This window comes from Xyrauchen texanus, chromosome 27 (genome assembly GCF_025860055.1).
Source record: "Xyrauchen texanus isolate HMW12.3.18 chromosome 27, RBS_HiC_50CHRs, whole genome shotgun sequence".
Lineage (NCBI taxonomy): Eukaryota > Metazoa > Chordata > Actinopteri > Cypriniformes > Catostomidae > Xyrauchen > Xyrauchen texanus.
The window spans coordinates 14,170,731-14,189,436 of NC_068302.1; the positions used below are offsets into that span (position 1 = coordinate 14,170,731).

Sequence of the window (18,706 nt, forward strand, 5' to 3'; positions counted from 1 at the left end):
TCCCGAAAAATTTGCCCAAAATACATGACAAAATAAACGGCAAAACTTGTACGTCAATGTATAACCACGCCTACTTTTGTCCAACGAGGATATTTTGGCAGAAAGAAATCAGGGAGTGAATCAAGTGTTTTCAAAACTAGTTCTACACGTGGTAAAAATATTATCTGATTTAAAAATAGCTAGGAACATAAATCAAACTACACTTTGCATATGCAGAACAAATCCAACCTGTGATCTTCCTCTGTTGACTTTGCAGATGTGTCTGCACATATCCGAGCTTCTTGATCGCGAATATCTGATATAAAGAATAACCACAGTGATCCTGTGATTTTTATGCATAAAAATGTTATTATGCATTATTGATAATGCAGTTTATCCAAACTCATTTGGGATTGCATTTACAAATGAGTCAATTTAGTGCCTCATCACAGAAGTTGTTTATTCTAAAATCTTGTTGCAGTGAAATACCTGAATGCTCACCCTGGAGTGGTTTTCAAATGCTGCAGGATAGCACAATACAGGCTCATCTGTTCTGCTCTCCCTTTCATCACCTACACTGAGGCCAGAAGGTGCCATGCTGCTTACATGCAGAAGGTAAGAGAGGTGTGGATGAAGTACTGGTCCAACATCAAGGGATAGTTTCACCCAAAAATGAAAATTCTCTCATCATTTACTCGCCCTCATGCTATCCCAGATATGTATGGCTTACTCTCTTCTGCTGAAAACAAACAGAGATTTTTTAGATGAATATCTCCACTATACAATGCAAGTGAATGATGGCATTGTATAGTGGAGATATTCATCTAAAAAATCTCTTTTGGCCAAAACTGTGAAGGTCCAAAAAGCATAAAAAGGCAGCTTGGAAGTAATTCATACGACTCCAGTGAGGGGGGGTTCGTTCTCCCATTTTCTCCCCAATTTGGAATTCCCAATGAGCTCTAAGACCTCATGGTTGCGTAGTGACTCGAATCTCAGTTGCCTCAGTGTCTTATACCGTTAATCTGCGCATCTTATCACGTGGTTTGTTGTGCACTTTACCATGGAGACTTAGCGCGTGTGGAGGCTCATGCTATTCTCCATGGCATCCACGCACAACTCACCACGTGCCCCACCAAGAGCGAGAACCACATTATAGCGACCACGAAGAGGTTAACCCAACATGACCCTATCCACCCTAGCAACCGGGCTATTGGTTGCTTAGGAAGCCTGACTGGAGTCACTCAGCAAGCCCTGGATTTGAACTTGCGACTCCAGGTGTAGTAGTCAGCGTCTTTACTTGCTGAGCTACACAGGCCCCGCTAAAAATACTTTTCTAAAAATTGTAATTTGTGTTCTACAGACAAAAGAATGTCATACACATCTGGGATGGCATGAGGGTGAGTAAATGATGAGAGAATATTCATTTTTGGGTGAACAATCTCTTTCAGAACTTACGGCTGGGCTGTTAGCACATTTTAGACTCCTTATATCACTGCAACATTAAAAGTAATGCATCAACATCTGTATAAAGAAAGTTAAAGTCCAGTTGACCGTAGGTGCATGCTATTGCAGGCTAGAGTTGTACCGGTACATTAATTGAACATAATATGTGTGGGACTTTGAGGTGGCTGCTTAACAGAACATTAAACACAACTCACTATCTTTTTTCATACAGCGTCTATGTCCTTTCTTGTCCATGTCCACAGGAACAATTAGTACATGTCAGAAGTTTCTTGCTCAGTTCAAAAGACAGCAGCTCAACTGAATGCTGCTAGACTGACAAACAGATAGTAAGTTCTGTTTTCATGCCTTTACCATTACAGTCGACCCTTATTTATAATCACAAGAACTGTACAGTATTTATACCTGGAAAACGGGGCCCCCTGGTGGTAAGCTGTACAATTATGGACACGTCAAATACTGAAAATGCCAAAGAATACAGGTTATTTCCTGTTCTAATTATAATGATTGATGTATGTAGAATTTTAATAGTGTTATAGGGCAACTCGCCAGGTGGTGCTTGTATGGTTATTATAAAACATATAACTACTGATGGTTCTCTCTTTCTCTCTCTAATGTAGATGAAAGACTTGAGGTCAGGAGAGCAATCCAGAGTTGTTCCCTGAGTACTGTCTTTAGGGAAAAAGCTGAGTGATTATGATGATGATGAATGGACCCAAACACCCTAAATTAAACAAACTTTGTGCCTGATATATAGATGAAGATGGTGTCATCTTGAAGTCTTAAAAGCATCATGTAACCATGAAGTGATCAGTGAAATCACTTAAAAAGATCACTGATCTTTTTAAATGTTAAGAAATTGGACTATAATGGGATAGTTCACCCCCAAATTTTATTTTATTTTCATTTACTCAAACCCATATGACTTACTTTATTACGTGGCACACATCAAATGCAATTCACTTCCATTGCAATTTTTTTCATACATGGTGACAGAAGCAATCATTCAGCATCCTTTAATGTGCCACAGAAAAAAGTCAAACAGGAGGGTGAGTAAATGATGACAGAATTTTCATTTTTGGTTGAACTACCCTTTAAGTAATTGGTTAATATGGATACAATTTTGATTGCGAAATTAATATTAATTGTAATTATTTTCTGAACATTATTCAGTTGGTTATGTAAGTGATTTGTAAATCTAGAATAATCTGATACATTAGGCTACTGCTAATATGTACTCTGGCCGTTTTGTACAGGTTTTTTTTGTTTGTTCACTTTTGTACTGACTAAAACCATTGCTGCTTCTATCTGTTCACATCACAAAATAAGACACGCATTGTAGTGTGATACATTACTGCTAATATAAACTCTTACCATGTACAGGTTAAATGTTTATCACGAATGTGTTCGTTGTTTGATAACTTTTGTACTGACTCCATTGGTGTTTATAGTTCTTATTCGGTCAACTTAATAAAACGCACGCTATTAGTCAATGGCACGATGTCAATTAACGTTTTATTCATAGTTTTTTATTTAAATAATAATTATAAAGTTTTTCAGCAACACGTGCTTTGACAGCAGATCACGACTTTCACATACATTACAACACATCGCGCAGTGAAATACGCCAATCAGAAATCGTTATGTCCGCGCATGCGCATTTTTAAGCCCTGCGAGCCTTATAATCTACATCCGGGTGTTTACGATTCCCGAATTGGCGACCCGTCGCCATAAGTGTGACTTTGTTTTACGCAAGTATAATTTGGGTGAAAACCCATTAAATCATCCGTTTTCCACTTTTGGAATGCGGTTAATGCCTTGTGGGGCGGTACACTTCCCACGCTAAGGAAAAACGACGCTTTTCAAGGGGCGAGGCCCCGTTTTTTGGGCACCTGTTTTTTGTGTTAGCACAGCTCTTTTACTGAGACATTCGAATTGTGTCTCTGTTTTTTTCTCGGGTTGTTTGTGGTCAAGATGTCGCCGTAATGGGGTCTCCGCGTTTGACAGAAATGAATAAGGGCCTCCGTCGCCTGACCCGCGTATACAACCCGTTGTTATTCCCCTTTGCCCCGTTTAATGCCAAAGAGCTCGGAGTCTCTCTCCCCACAGTTCGGCCTCAATATGGAGAAAAACCCAAATACCAACAACAGCAGCAGTACGAAGATCCCGCCCCGTTCTGGCTCGACAGGCCCGACTCCTGCGGACTCTAAAACAAAAACAGGTACATGATCAGCACCTTATGGACACAAACACATCCTTGTTATGGTCAAATTTGAGCTGCCTCGTGCTTGGAGAAAAGATATGTTATTCTTATGGCGTAGTTTTGTTTGTGTCTGCAGATAAGACCTCGTTCCAGCTAGTTTGTTTGGCCTCCTAATGTCATTATTAATGGGGAGAATCGAACAATACTAGAATTAAATCGCAATCAACTCAAAATAACATACAAAAATTACACATTAAACTATTAGTCTTATATTGTCATTAATGTCAGATGAAACATTTTAGGCCCATTCCACATTTCCCTCTTTGCCTGACTGGATTTGCAACTTTACATCACAATTCTAATATCAAAACTTTCTATATAGGTAGACTGATGGTCTATAAAACGGAATCTTTATTGATTTCCAAAAGGGGAATAGGTTTGTTTCCCTGCTCCCATTTGTTTTTAGCACATATGTATCAGAATCATGGTCAGGATCTATTCTTATCAGCAGGCTGCCATGTGACTAGATAAAAAAGCTTTAGTTGTTTAATGCTCTCTAGATTTTGTAGGGGCCAAAGAAAACTATGAACGTATCAGCGTAATCTCGTTGTAGATAACCGCTTAAATTGTGTAATATATCGATCTTGTTTTACACCGATCAGCCACAACATTAAAACCACCTGCCTAATATTGTAGGTCCCCTTCTGACGCCAAAACAGCGCCAACACGCATCTCAGTATAGCATTCTGAGATTATATTCTTCTCACCACAATTGTACAGAGTGGTTATCTGAGTTACCGAAGTTTAAACCAGTCTGGTATTTCTCTGTTGACCTCTCTCATTAACAAGATATTTCGACAGAACTTTAACTCACTGGATGTTTTTTATTTTTGGCACCATTCTGAGTAAATGACAGAGACTGTTGTGTGTGAAAATCCCAGGAGATCAGCAGTTACAGAAATACTCAAACCAGCCCATCTGGCACCAACAATCATGCCACACCAAATCACTGAGATAATTTCTTTCCCCATTCTGATGGTTGATATGAACATTAACTGAAGCTCCTGATCCATACCAACATGATTTTATGGACTGCAGCCATATGATTGGCTGATTAGATAATCATATGAATGATTGTTGGTGCCAGATGGGCTGGTTTGAGTATTTCTGTAACTGCTGATCTCTAGACTTTACTCCGAATGGTGTCAAAAAACATCCAGTGAGTGACAGTTCTGCGGATGGAAATGCCTTGTTGATGAGAGAGGTCAACAGAGAATGGCCAGACTGGTTCGGACTGACTAAGTTTACGGTTACTCCGATAACCGCTCTGTAATTACGCAATTGTGGTGAGCAGAATATAATCTCAGAATGCTATACTGCGATGCGGGTTGGCGCTGTTTTGGCAGCAGAAGGGGACCTACACAGTATTAGACAGGTGGTTTTAATGCTGTGACTGAACGGTGAAGTTTTGATGAATAATGTTTCGATGTAGGCTCCATGAACCATATGGAGTCTCTGCTTCTGGTTGATAAGCTGTGTTTACACCCCCTACTCTGAAATACTTCAAAGTAAACCATGTGACTGATTTGATTAAGTTTGGCCTGTGCCAGTTATGACAAAATAGTGAAAGTGCTTCTAAAAAAATAATGGTCATGAGCATGAATGCGATCGACATTCACAATTCATGCGCAACTACTTTAGTCACATGTCAGATCATATTTTACCTCAAATAAATTTTTCTCGACTATTATTGTTTTAGTTTAATCTAATTTTATCAATATTAATTGTAATAATCAGGGTTCTCCCTCATCCATCCTGGGAACTAGGCCTGCATCCATTTTATGTTGACAAGTAAAATGATGTGCTATAGATTTTATGCATATTGACAGTCTTCTTTCCTCTTGTTTAGATGGTAAGAATAATGGGGGCTCAAAGCGCTATAACCGCAAGCGTGAGCCCACATTTCCCAAGGCTGAGAGCTGTCCAGGCCCACGGCGTTCCCAGCCACACAAAAGCAAGAATTTTGACAAGAGACCCCCTCAGAGAGGTGGCGGTGGGGGTAGACAGTATGGACTCCCTGGTGGTGGGAGAAGAGAAGAGGTTTGTTTATAAATCAATTTGAGCAAAATGATTGATTCATTTGTTTTTCCACAAATTAATATTTTTGTTTCCATATTTCATACTCATTATAGGAATAGTTCACACAGAAATTTTAATTCTCTCATTATTCACTTACCCTGAAACCATCCCAGATGTGTATGACTGTCTTTAAATTTTTTTTTTAAAATAATTGTATCGTCTTTTCAACCAATTTGAAATGCCCAGTTCAGACTTCTTAGTAGGTCCTCGTGGTGGCGTGGTTACTCACCTCAATCCGGTTGGTGGAGGACAAGTCTCAGTTGCCTCCGCTTCTGAGACGGTCAATCCGTGCATTTTATCACGTGGCTTGTTGTGCATGACACAGCAGAGGCTCCGCATGTTGAGGCTCATGCTACTCTCCACGATCCACGCACAACTTGCCTCGCGCCCCATTGAGAGCAAGAACCACTAATCGCGACCACGAGGAGGTTAACCCATGTGACTACCCTCCCTAGCAACCGGGCCAATTTGGTTTCTTAGGAGACCTGGTTGGAGTTACTCAGCATGTCCTGGATTCAAACTCGCGACACAAGGGGTGTTATTCTGCGTCAATACACTCAAAGCTACCCAGGCCCTCATGACTGTTTTTCTTCAGCAGAATACAAATTAAGATTTTTATTAGAAAATTGAGCTCTGTCAGGTCCTTATAATGCATGTACATGGGTTCCAGCAATTTGACGGTCCAAAAGTCACATTTAGGCAGCAATAAAGTAATCCTTGTTACTCCAGCCGAACAGTGAATGTCTTCTGAAGCAAATGGATAGGTTTCTGTAAGAAACGATAATTCAAATGTTTTTAACTTCAAATCGACACTTCCATCCAGGGCTCTAATGCAGTTTGAAATGGACGAGCTCTCGCATGACGTTCGTTCTTCTGTTATAAATAAGCACTTCGCCACTGTGCTTCTGCCACGCGACAGCTATGTGATACGTCATCTGCTGACAGGAATTACTTTTTAAAAGTTAATGTTTCAATTATTGATTTATTTTTTACACAAACATATCAATTTGCTTCATAAGACATTCTTTGATTGACTGGAGTCTTGAGAATTACTTTATTGCCGCCTAAATGTGACTGTTGGACTGTCAAAGTGCGGACACCCGTGCACGTTCATTTATAAGGACCTGACAGAGCTCCATCTTCTAAAAATCCTCATTTGTGTTCTGCTGACACATCTGGGTTGGCATCAGAGTAAGTGAATAATGAGAGAATTATCATTTTTGGGTGAACTACTCCTTTAAAATAAACATGCCCATAGTTGTTTGCTGTATCAAGAATTAACTTTAAGCACTGTTACTCTTGTCATTAGGTAGAAGAGAACTGCCGGGCAGAGTTTAGCCCGGCTCAGTTTGCTGGACCCAAAAAGATAAGCCTGAACCACCTGCTCAACTTCACGTTTGAGCCACGAGGAACCCATTTTGGCTTCGGAGGTGATGGCCATTCCTGCTGGGGTCGCCGCAACAAGTGGGGTCACAAACACAAGCCCTTCAACAAAGAGCTTTTCCTACAGGCCAAGTGGGTACAATTTGTACTATTATAGTGATATTTTAGGTTAATGTCTTTCCTGGTGCCAATGGCATGACAATGTGATGCATCATGATGAGGCCTGGTAGTTTTGTAGTACTGATGTTTAAGTATACATTTCTTTTAAGAAAGGGTGCATGTGTATATATAAAATGTGTATGTTTTGTCCACCAGTTGCCAGTTTGTGGTAATTGATGATCAGGACTATCAGGCCCACTTCACTGATCCAGATACTCTGGTAGACTGGGAGTATGTGCAGCAAGTGGTGAGGAGTCTAGTCATTTTTTTTTCCAGTTCATACAGCACGCTTAAAATACTTTGACTCCTCTTTAAAACATTTGCGTACTCCAGAACTAAATGTGTTTATTCATGAAATGTTATCTGTCTCATCACAGCGCATCTACAGTCATGAGGTGCCGTCATGTCCAATCTGCCTGTATCCCCCCGTGGCGGCCCACATGACACGCTGCGGCCACATCTACTGTTGGCCGTGTATGCTGCATTACCTCTCTTTGAGTGAGAAGAACTGGTCTAAGTGCCCCATTTGTTATGAGGCCGTGCACAGTTTTGACCTCAAGAGGTTTGTACTGAAATCACCCAATTATGCTTACTAATGTTTCGTTTTGGTTAATTTGAATGGGTTGTATTGTGTCGTAGGCCTCTGATTTTCTGTGTTTGATGTATGATCTACTGGTCAATTTATTCTTCAGCACATCTTTAAACCATAATGTTTGTAAAAATCAAGCTTTGTAGACCCTTTTATTAAAGGAAACTTTAGAGCCAATTTTAAATTAATTTCCATATTTTTTCTCTAAATCATATTTAGATAGGTGTCAATTTAAGACAATGGACTTTTTATTTAAATCTTTTTATGCATGGACAGTAAAATATATCATGTTGACTGCCTTATTTTATTTGTTATTCACTTGATGTAATTTTAGGAATTGGTGAACTCCATGTTGTAAATGAACCCTACCTTGTTATATTTCAGTGTGGTTGCCATGGAGACCCATCAGTATGTGACTGGTGATGTCATCACCATGCGTCTGATGCGGAGAGAGAAAGGATCGCTGGTGGCTCTTCCCAGCTCTCAATGGGTTAAAGTGGAGGAGCCCATACATTTTGGAGGTGGGATTTCTTTGACATTCTGGGGTGCTGCTTATATCTAAACTTTTAACTGATCAAAGTCTGCCATCATAAAGGACGTATTCAAATCTCTAAATGCACTGTGATGGAGGAAGGTTATAGAGTATGCTTAAGTGAGGAAGCACAGGTGGATCCTTTACGGAAGACTTTTTGGTCTAATCACCTGATGTATCTTAAATTCACCTCTACCTACACATCTGATGCAAAAGTTTTAATATATTTTTCACCTTTGCAGTTAAAATGAACCATAATTGTCATACTTGGATTTTATTTAAAAATAAAGTTTCAACAACATAACGGCAAGAACTCTGAGGTAATGCAGCTGCACAGGGACTGTGCTCTAAAGTGATGCGTGAATGAGAAAGACATTCCATTTTACAAATTATTCTTGCTTTGATTATAACCTCCTTGTTAGCTAGGAAATGAGGAAAGGAAACAAGGATGCACAATTATTAGAATCATCTTTGCTGGTCCTCAATTGAGTATTTTTATATTTCACATTTGACCAATGTTTTCTTTCATTTTGCTGCAGATGTGCATTTAAGCTCCTACTCTAAGCTGCTGTTGGCATCTCAGGAGCAGGTTTTGAGTTTGCTGGCTGAGGAGAGGATGGCTCTCCAAACCCAACTCAACCAAGAGAAAGATGACCCACAGGCCTGTTTCATACAAAGTGCCTTACTGCAGCTGCAGGTACACATGCATTCTCACTATGCAACCAGTATGGAGAAAATGCTGGGCTACAAGCTACTCAAAATTCATACTAGTTTCCAAAAGGGTCTCTTAAACGTTTAACAAGTAGTTGCGCAATTAAGATACTAGATTATGAAATTAAGTACAAAATCAGAGCAGTAGTTATAGAGCACAAAACTTCTCAATTAGTTTATCTTCTGTACAAACTAAGAAAACTGAGGTTTTACATTTTATAATGTTTTATAAAACTGGAATGAATCATACAATGAGAAGTATATAAACAGTGTAGCGTTTGAGAAGGAAAAAAGAAAACTATATCTGGAGATGCTACACATTGGTTAAAAGCTTTGCAAGTTCAGTAGTTATGTTGCTCAACAAAGTTGTCGCTTTTAGTTAGATACTCCACCTACATTGCACACAAATATGTAAACCTAACAATCTAAACCTCATAAATCCACAGGAGCGAGAGGACGGTCTGCTAAAGTGTCGCCGTAAAAACGGTGGCTCTGTTGATGAGGTAGACCTGAAAAAACTGTCTCTTACTGTGCACTCCTCTCCAGAAGTGATTCCAGTCAAGAACTTCACTAACTCCAAGGTAAGTACAAACACCTTTCCTTCCATTAGTACATCTCTACTACAGTTTAAGATGATTATGATTGTTTCAATGCTTAATACATTATACCTATAATTAACCTGTATTATAAAAGGATCTTGTTGAACAAATTGTGACCATATTTTGTTGGATTAAACTACTGTAAATTAGTTGTCCTGATGTGGTTGTGAAGGCAAAATAAGTACATTGCAAATATACCTTTGACACACTGAGCAAAATTAAGCCATTTTAGCTATGTTAGCTTGTGTTTTTACAAAATATAAAAATTGTCAGTTTAATTTCAGGCTAAAACTTTTGCTAATTACTAAGAATCTATGCATTTCTTGGTAATGCATTCCAATTAAACAATTGGACCAAAATGTTGGTTCACCACTTTGTCAAATGTTAAATCTGAGTCCAGAAGCAAATCCAGTTGCAGTAAATATCACCGAGCATAATTTGATTTAACCCATTGTGTCCTACCCCAGCCCATCCTACAGTATGCCTCTGCATTTGATGATGAGATTCAGGACCTCCACGAGGAGCCGGTGGAAGAGATGCCTGCTCACAATGTTCCTGAGGTGGCTGAAGAGATTCCTGAAGGACCAGTGGAGGACCTACCCTTGGAAGACAACTCTCAGGCCATTCAGAATGAGACGGGCCCACTGCATAACTCTCATCATGGCCCATATTACTACTTCTACCAAGGTGTGTGTCTGCCCATATGTAACAGTGCTTAATTCTATTATTTTGTACATGGCACATAACAGCTCTCTGTATATGACTAATGCATCACTCCATTGTGCACATGCAGCTGAGGATGGTCAGCAGATGTTTCTGCACCCAGTGAATGTGCGCTGTCTGCAGAGAGAGTATGGAAGCCTGGAGAACAGCCCCCAGTCTATAACTGCTACTGTAGTGGAGATTGATGGACAGACTGTCACTGAGGTAAACAAACATTGTCTAAATTAATACTCCTGCTAGTTTCCTAGTATTAAAGATAAATGCATATCTTGTACTTTGGTGAGCTATTCACAGGATTGGTTCAGTTCAACTTTATTGTCAGACTCAGAGTCCATTAGCAAACATACAAAATTATAACACACAGACTAGATACAATACACACAACAAAAATAGGAAAAAGTAATTGAAATGTTTTGTAAAAGACAGTTTTACCAGTGTTTCCACAGAAGTGACTGGTATTGGACAACACACAGCCTAGGATTTGACAGCAGCATAATAATGGCGTTCTAAGAATCATCCAGTCGACAGATACATTTATACATCAGATTTCTCAATGGAGCCTGAAATGTGTTGACTCTTCCATTACAAACCAAGTCACTTGCAATACACCACCTAGCTTTAAGCAAGATCCGTGTACAGTCATTATAGGCAACCTGAAGCTTGTGTAGGCTCGCCTTTTTAAACTTTGTCCACAAAGGAACAGTGTAGAGAGGAGTGCAAAATGCTCTAAAGAGATTTAGCATTGTATTGCACATCATGTTTGACCCTGTAAGTAGAACATATATTCAGCAGCTGTTGAAAGCCAGCACTACTTGGTGGAAAAATAGCCAGATCATCAACACATTAGATGATTCATTAGGGTGTTAACAATAATACAGCCAGTTTTGCAGCCTCTTAGTTGTCCAGACAGGTTGTTCATGTACACGTTGAAGACCCTTCCCCTTCCTGTCGCACTCCATTACCAACCCCAAAAGGAGTGGAGACCTCCATTACTCCATTTGACCTTCAGACTCTGATTGGCATACCAGTATGCCAGGATTCTTATCATGCTGTTAGGCAAACCCCTTTGACTCAATTTCAAAAACAGCTTTTGGAGATTCAATCATTTAAAAGCCATAGAGGCGTCAATAAAGCGGATTACAACAGAGGAGTTTTGCCTTCTATACATTTCAACTACTTCTTTCAAGGCGTAGATGCATAAATCAGTACCATGATTGGCCTTTAAACCAAACTGGTTGTCTGTGGTTCCAGTTTATACACACACACGCAATCTAATAAAATCCTTTCCTGAACTTAAGATAACACACTGGCTATTGTAATTAGTCTATAATTATCCAGGCTTCCATCCTTGCCAGCTTTATCCTTGATGACAGGCACAAGAGCAACTAACAACATAGACTCTGGCAACAGTGCATGGGTTATAAATCCAGTAAAACAAATGGCAAGAAAAACTGCAAACTTGGTGTTCAGCAAGATCTAAGCCACTTCCTTTTCTATCAGATAGCTGTTGTTGTAATATGTTGTAATACCCACTGTATCACTTTCGGCAACATTATACACTATATAGGTGTCACTTTTAACAAAGTTAAATAAAACAAAGTAATGTTGGCTCCACAACTCTATATGATAAGCTCCAGAAACTCCCTCTATAATGCATGGTAACAACATATTGCTCCTGTTTAGAGCTCTCACATCCTTCCAAAAGTCAATTACATTGTTACAATGTAGTTTTTCAGCCATAGAGTCTACTCTCATAACTTGTTCGCGTTTGCAAACATAACGAATCGCATATTTATACCTAGCATTGGTGAACTTCTTATAATCCAGGACATGCCCCTGTCTGGGCCTACCTGCCAAAACACATGCCTTAAATGCCTCCTTAGCTTCTTCACGATATGCAGACACATACTTTTCCCAACCTGGCTTGATGTTGTATGCCTTATCAGAGCAAGTTAAGTATGGTCTACTGGCCTCATACACTGCTCCCAAAATACAGTCATACATGGCACAGAGGCTCTACAGTGAGAAATGTAATTACAATTTACATCAGTTTCTTAGAGGATGTTAAGACATCCTCTTATGCAAGCTTGGCCCAATCCAGGTTTGCTGTGCCAGCACTCAACATCATAAATAATCTCAGGGAGACTGTCAACTTAAAGAATCATAAGAAATGGTACATGATCAGACATGGATGTCTCATACAAATTTTCTAATTGATTGCAAAATGGCATGATCATCAGCAGTGCTAATGCAATTGTCAAGCCATGAGGTTGTGTGCCAGGCTTCACTTATGTAAGAATTGCTATCTGCAGATAAAAGCATTTGACTGGATAATATAAGATTATCATCACAGAACTGTAGCATATGTTTAGCAAACATTGAGCATCTATCTAAAAGTTCAGCATTCGTAACACCAACCACTTGTAGGATGATTGTCATAAATAAAGGAATTTATAAAAGACAGTCTATTCAAGTATTCATCCTCATTCTGTTGACACATAAGGTGTATATACAATGAGGATAATTAACTCTTTGTTATTAATCTTTAATTGTACTCTCCTCCTGCTATCCTTCCTCTCACTATTCCCATAGTAAGATCATTTGTGGATTTACCAGCCCCTTGAATGGTGTCATTAAAATTAAGTTAAATTTCCCCAAATCCTGTTCGGGTGAAAGTTTCTTGCAAATGCAAGATTTCACAGTTTTGCAACAAGTTGTCAACTACTATATGTTGGGCCATTTTCTCCTGTGCTGTTGCCAACATGCAGCCCCTGACAGTTGTAAGATACAACATGCATAGATAATTCAAGTGTTCTTTGTGGCCATAGCCCCAACCGGCACCATTGCACCAAGCGTAGAAGTAGCTATGTTAGAGCCCGTAACTCCTGCCTTGCATGGCTCATAATATCGCCACACATCAAAATCTTTAGGCCAGAGCTCTGTGTTATACATCTCTTTAACCTCACTTTAAATGAGCTGTGTCTGTTGCGCACAGTAACAATATATTGACAGTTAATGTCAAGGCCAAGCTTTTCTTTAAAATAAGACCGTGTCTCTGCATCAAGGTGTGGTGAGAATTTGGTAGCAAACACACTTACCAAATTCTTTTGCACCTCTTCTTTGTTTCCTTGTGCCCCAGTGCCAACAATAGGCTTAATTTTACTAGCTTGCTGGGAAAATTGGCTCTCAGCATGATTCCACCTGCATCGTCCATGTTTCACTATAAAGCTCCATTCTGGTGATTTTGGCAATGCCCACCATGTGCGATGCAGAAGCCGGGGTAACACTGATTGACTCCCCGACAACAGAAGAGCCTTAGCCACCCGCAGCTGCGCCCAACTCCATGCCATTATCCACCACAGAGGCTCCTACTGGTGCTCTCCCGCAAGCGATTCCAGCATGAATCAATTTATCCAGGCTATGCCTTCTGCCACGACTCCGCTATCAATGGTCGTAGTAGGAGTATGCCGGTCATCACCGATATCCGCCTGAAGTTTTACTGGGTGTCAGCGCGCACACACCTCACTGTGCAGACACTCCATCTTGCAGAGCAGGTTTGAGACATTCACGTTGTCTAATGTCACGGGTGGCAGCTCATCCAGGTAGTGGTAGGCAAATTGGGGGAAGTTTTCCCCACTCTCATTTAACACTTTTAGGCAACTTTTGAAACTTTTAAAGGCAACCAGAAGGATGTATTGACATCCTTCTGGTTGCCTTTACAGGCCACGCACTGTTGCTTAGTATCAGGTAGTTCAAACAACATCCTTTTTTGAAGACTCAATCAACTTTGAGTCAAAGGTGCTCAAGGCAACTAGGACTATTTGGTCCTGACTCATCATTTTTATTTTAACCATGAGAAAGTTAAGAAACTCTTCCTCAAAGATAAATTTCCCATCAACAGTCTCATAAGTCGTAGGTTTTATTTGAGGCCGGCTAAAACCAGGAGCAGCCGAACCATGACATGCTTTTTCCGCCATTTGGTCAGATTGGGTTTTAAACTTGTTCAGTAATGCCTGCCATGAATAAACTATTTTAATTTATTTGTAGGATATTCGTCGCCGGCATCGTTACCTCTCTCACCTTCCCCTTACCTGTGAGTTCAGCCTCTGTGAGCTTCATCTTCAGCCACCGATTCTCTCAAAAGAGACCCTGGACAGCTTCTCAGGTACATTAACAAACATGATTCTAATTAATCCCCCTCATTAAACCCAAAAGCTGATGGACAAATGTTAGACATTTTTTTTTAACATCACATTTTCTCTCATTTTGGCAGATGACTTGGAGAAGCGGAAGCGTCTGAGGCAGAAGAAAGTGAGGGATGAAAAGAGAAGAGAGAAGAGGATTGAAATGGAGGAAAACAGGAAACTGGGCAAATGTGAGAATTAAGCTCCCCTTGACTTAATTTTATTTCTGTGGAAATTGGGCAAAATGCATAAAATGTTTGCGAGTAGAACATTAATGAACTTGGTCCTGTGTTTCTAAGTAAATATGGGTATTTTTTTCTTTAGCTCTCTATTGGCTCCGTAATGAGAGGGGTGTGTTTTTGTCCATCTGTTAGATCCAGAGGTGCACATTGGGCTTGAGAACCTCCAGCAGTTTCCTGCTTTTGGATCGCCACCTCAGTACAGCCCAATAATGCAGACCCCAGAGTTCCTACTGGGACCTGCCTCTTTAAGCAGCAGCCCTTCCTCAGGTAGCACAAGCACACTCCCTTTTAACTGTTCTCAGTAATTATTTATTTATTATTTAAATTATTTATTCCAGATGGAATGATGTTCCCTATTCTGAGTGAGCACAGTCCCTCTCTCAGTGTAGCCAGTGTGGAAGAGGACTCTCACTGCATGTCCTTTGCTCAGGTTTGCCTTTCATTCTCTCAGGAATGGCTTAAACATTGTCTCTGGTACACCCAGAGGCACTAGTGATGTTTGCAATTTGGGTGGGCATTTAGAATAATGTAAAAATTAGATGCTCAGTGATATTTCAAATACAAAATTTTGGATTGGAGTGCTAGCTGTTACCTACTTGACCTACCACTGGGTGGACTAGGTGATTATTGTATGCTAAAACCTAGACAAAAATTGAATTTTTTTTAAAAAATGAACCTTGCTAAAATAAACATCAAAATAGTAATTTAGTAGCCATTGAACGCATTGTAGTGCTGGTCTGCGAACTAAAATGAAAAAAAAAAAATTATGATAACTTTGGGGTGGACCCACTCGTAGTTGTGTGTCTGGTTAAACTTTGAAACATTAGTGGTATTTTTGAGATGTTTGAGTATCAAAAGCATATAACACGATTTGTGACTTCTCTGGTAGATGCTGAAAGATGGGAAAGCCCGTGTGGATGCTGGGCCTAAAACTACCACAAAAAAAGGTCAGTCATTTATTGGCTTTTAGACTTTATTTCCTGTTGGCTAACTCTGAATATCTTTGTTTTGCATAGATATGACCTATGTTTTCCTCAAATGTGTGCAGATATGTTACTGGCCCCTCCATCAGCAGACAGTGATGGAGAGAGTGACGGTTCTGATCGGGTCCCAGTACCCAGTTTCCAGAACTCTTTCAGTCAGGCTTTTGGGGAGGCTTTGTCACAGCTGGACCATGGAAATCGTACCCCAGCGCACCCTTTACCCATCCCCGGTGAGGCTCCCACACTATCCTCCTCAATGTGTATGTTGTGCAGTTTTAGGGAAGCTATTTTTGAAACTAGCTTTCATTATTTACACAAAGCTGAATTGTGCAATTCCTGCACCACTAGCATCACCAAATATTGTTTTTATCACCTTTTTGAACAGTACCCCCTGTTGTTGCTCGAACAAACTGATAGCCCAACCCCCTGCTCTCATGCTATTGGTTGAGTCAGTGTTGTTGTGTCTGCCTGAAGAGGTCGCTCAAAACTAACAACGTTTTACAACGGCAATAAGACAGTTTTTACAGTTTTCGATCCCGTTTACACCTGTTATTAAGATGCGTCTTGGGTGATCTGATCGCGTGTGGTCAGGCGAGATGCATCCCTGTTTACTGGTCTCATAAATGTGTCTCCTGTGACTGCTTGTTTTCGGATTTTGAGGGGAGGGTCTGATTTAATGATGACATATCTCAACCACTTTGTCAGTATGTTAATTCGTGATAATAAACCATTTTAAAGAAAAAGAAAGTGCAAACAAAACCTGTGCTGTTTCTCCCAGATGCAGTTGAAAATTAATCCAAGCACAAACATTTCAAGAAAAATTATCTGATGTTTTTGTGGATTAAACGTTTGTGCGCTCATTTGCATCACAACGTCTTGACACTGAAGAAGATCTGTGATTGTTGTCTTATGTATCCACTTTTTCAAATTTTCAGATTGGACAGTTATTTCTTTTTAGCAGCACATAACTGGCAAAATGTAAAACACTTGTTATAGCGCAGCGGTTGATTAACGTGTGAGGGGGTGGCCGTCTGGGACGCATGCAGGACAAATTCACGTTTGCACCTCAAATGCGATGTGGTCACGTGTATTTTTGACCACCTCTATATGTGTTTTGTGAACTGATGAAATACACAAACACTTGAGTGATTATTCAAATGGGTAAATCTATTTGTTTTTAGCTAGTTCATTGAAATAAGTGTCAATGACTTGATTCATTAAACATATTTTCCACCTTGCATTTCATTTAAGGCAGAGTGTACAATACAAGGTCATGATTAGATGCAAAAATGGAAACGAGGAACCGTATCTATGGTATGTATGTAATTAATATTTGTTTTTTAACAGTACTTATTATCTTTCTTTTTAGTGGAGAAAGGGGGGAAGAAGAAAAAGAAAAAGCAGAAGCTTCTGTTCAGCACCTCTATGGTTCATACAAAGTAAACAGCACTGAAGTTCACCCTTCACTCATGTCACCTTCCATATTCCTTCCCAACTGATTCTTGTTTCATTATGTCCCTTCATAGACCTTATTCACAGTAGCACCATATTTGATTTGATATATATGAAATTGAGGCTGTGAGGGGATGGACTTAAAGTCTCTTCAATACCATCCAGTGTATATACATCTGTATAAAGTTCCTAGATCATACCTGATTTCTCAGCCATTCATGTTTTCTGAACGATGTTTTTTGCCAGTGGAATTATCCAAGCACTGTAAACAACAGTACAACCCATTGAAGAGACTAAGTATCCTCGTTGCTATTCCCTCAAAGGGATGTTTCTACTGTTAATAATGTCAGTAGCAGCTCCTTTCCCCACTTTTCAGGTTCAGTAACCTTCAAGAAGTTGCTAAATTCAGTGGCAATAGAATAGACTATTAGACTGTGCATGTTATAGACTCATTAACTGATCAACTTCCACAGTTGTCCTTACTGTCAAGTAATCATTTAAAGAGATGGTAAAAATTGACATGGCACTGTAGTTTTTGTGCCCAATTTACATTAGATGACACTTTCTGGAATATGGAGAAAACATTGGAATGGTTGTTGGTTTTGGCTTATGATATATTTTAGGGGGTTTTGTGAGAGCAGTCAGCCAGCTGCAAAGACATCTCCCTCCATACTCACTTTAAAGATATATCTTGAGACTCTTTCAGATAGTTACACATGTAGTACTACAACCCAAACATTGGCGCTTTGAATTTGGGAATAAAGTTTTCTCAGCAGGCTGCCAAAAATTTGCAAATGATTTAAAACTAGGAGAATATGCTAATTAAGAACCTGTGACAGGATTTATATGTATTTGATCTAGTATTGCTTTACACATGCACAGAAAGGTATGCTGATTTAACGCATTCATGCTTGGTCGTTACATTGTCTTGAGTTTTCTTCCCGCTGCTGCTTCACAAACTCTGTGCTATTGTTCTCTGTCACACTGTATTCAGCTGACTCTTACCAGCAATTATCATCTGCCCAACATGAAAGTCTTGATCAGTAAATTAGTCTTTTTACAATAGCTGAATACTTAGTGGGCCTTTAAGCATTTGACTGTATTAGAAACTCCAACTATGAGACAAGTCCATAATGTTCTATAGTGTTCAAAAATTAAAGAGGTGCTGACTCCAGTGCTTGCTCTGGTTGAGTGAATAAGAGAATGTTAAGACAAAGAAAAGACTTTGTAAAATAGTTTTTTTCTTTTCTATTTTCTTTTTTGAAATCTGAAGAAACCTGTGATTTCAGAACCTGCATACAGAATAATTTGGAATGAATAAAGGATTATTATGCACTGGCATTGTGTTGGGTCTTTTATTTGTTTTA

The 18,706-nt window shown here is 39.6% G+C and overlaps 1 protein-coding gene and 1 long non-coding RNA gene across 2 annotated transcripts; both read left to right on the forward strand.

Moving 5' to 3' along the window:
* Positions 1-459: 459 nt before the first annotated feature.
* Positions 460-2,482, forward strand: LOC127621055 (uncharacterized). Its single transcript, XR_007967829.1, has 3 exons — positions 460-594; positions 1,686-1,769; positions 2,061-2,482. It is a non-coding gene; the product is annotated as an uncharacterized LOC127621055 (long non-coding RNA).
* A 642-nt stretch (positions 2,483-3,124) lies between these two features.
* Positions 3,125-18,677, forward strand: rnf10 (ring finger protein 10). The gene is made up of 17 exons (XM_052094466.1): positions 3,125-3,661; positions 5,553-5,743; positions 7,092-7,297; positions 7,481-7,571; positions 7,702-7,886; positions 8,298-8,434; positions 8,985-9,142; positions 9,603-9,737; positions 10,223-10,442; positions 10,549-10,682; positions 14,526-14,643; positions 14,752-14,853; positions 15,037-15,171; positions 15,243-15,334; positions 15,794-15,851; positions 15,953-16,117; positions 17,257-18,677. Exons 1-17 carry the CDS (start codon positions 3,517-3,519, stop codon positions 17,328-17,330), a joined length of 2,346 nt encoding a protein of 781 aa, XP_051950426.1. The 5' UTR covers positions 3,125-3,516; the 3' UTR covers positions 17,331-18,677.
* Positions 18,678-18,706: the final 29 nt, after the last annotated feature.

Excerpts from the sequence above, each read along its gene's own strand:
- rnf10 (XM_052094466.1), top strand. The coding sequence starts at position 3,517 with ATGCCAAAGAGCTCGGAGTCTCTCTCCCCACAGTTCGGCCTCAATATG. Across the intron at positions 3,662-5,552 it reads GGACTCTAAAACAAAAACAG|ATGGTAAGAATAATGGGGGC; the intron begins GTACATGATCAG and ends CCTCTTGTTTAG. Across the intron at positions 10,443-10,548 it reads ATATTACTACTTCTACCAAG|CTGAGGATGGTCAGCAGATG; the intron begins GTGTGTGTCTGC and ends GTGCACATGCAG.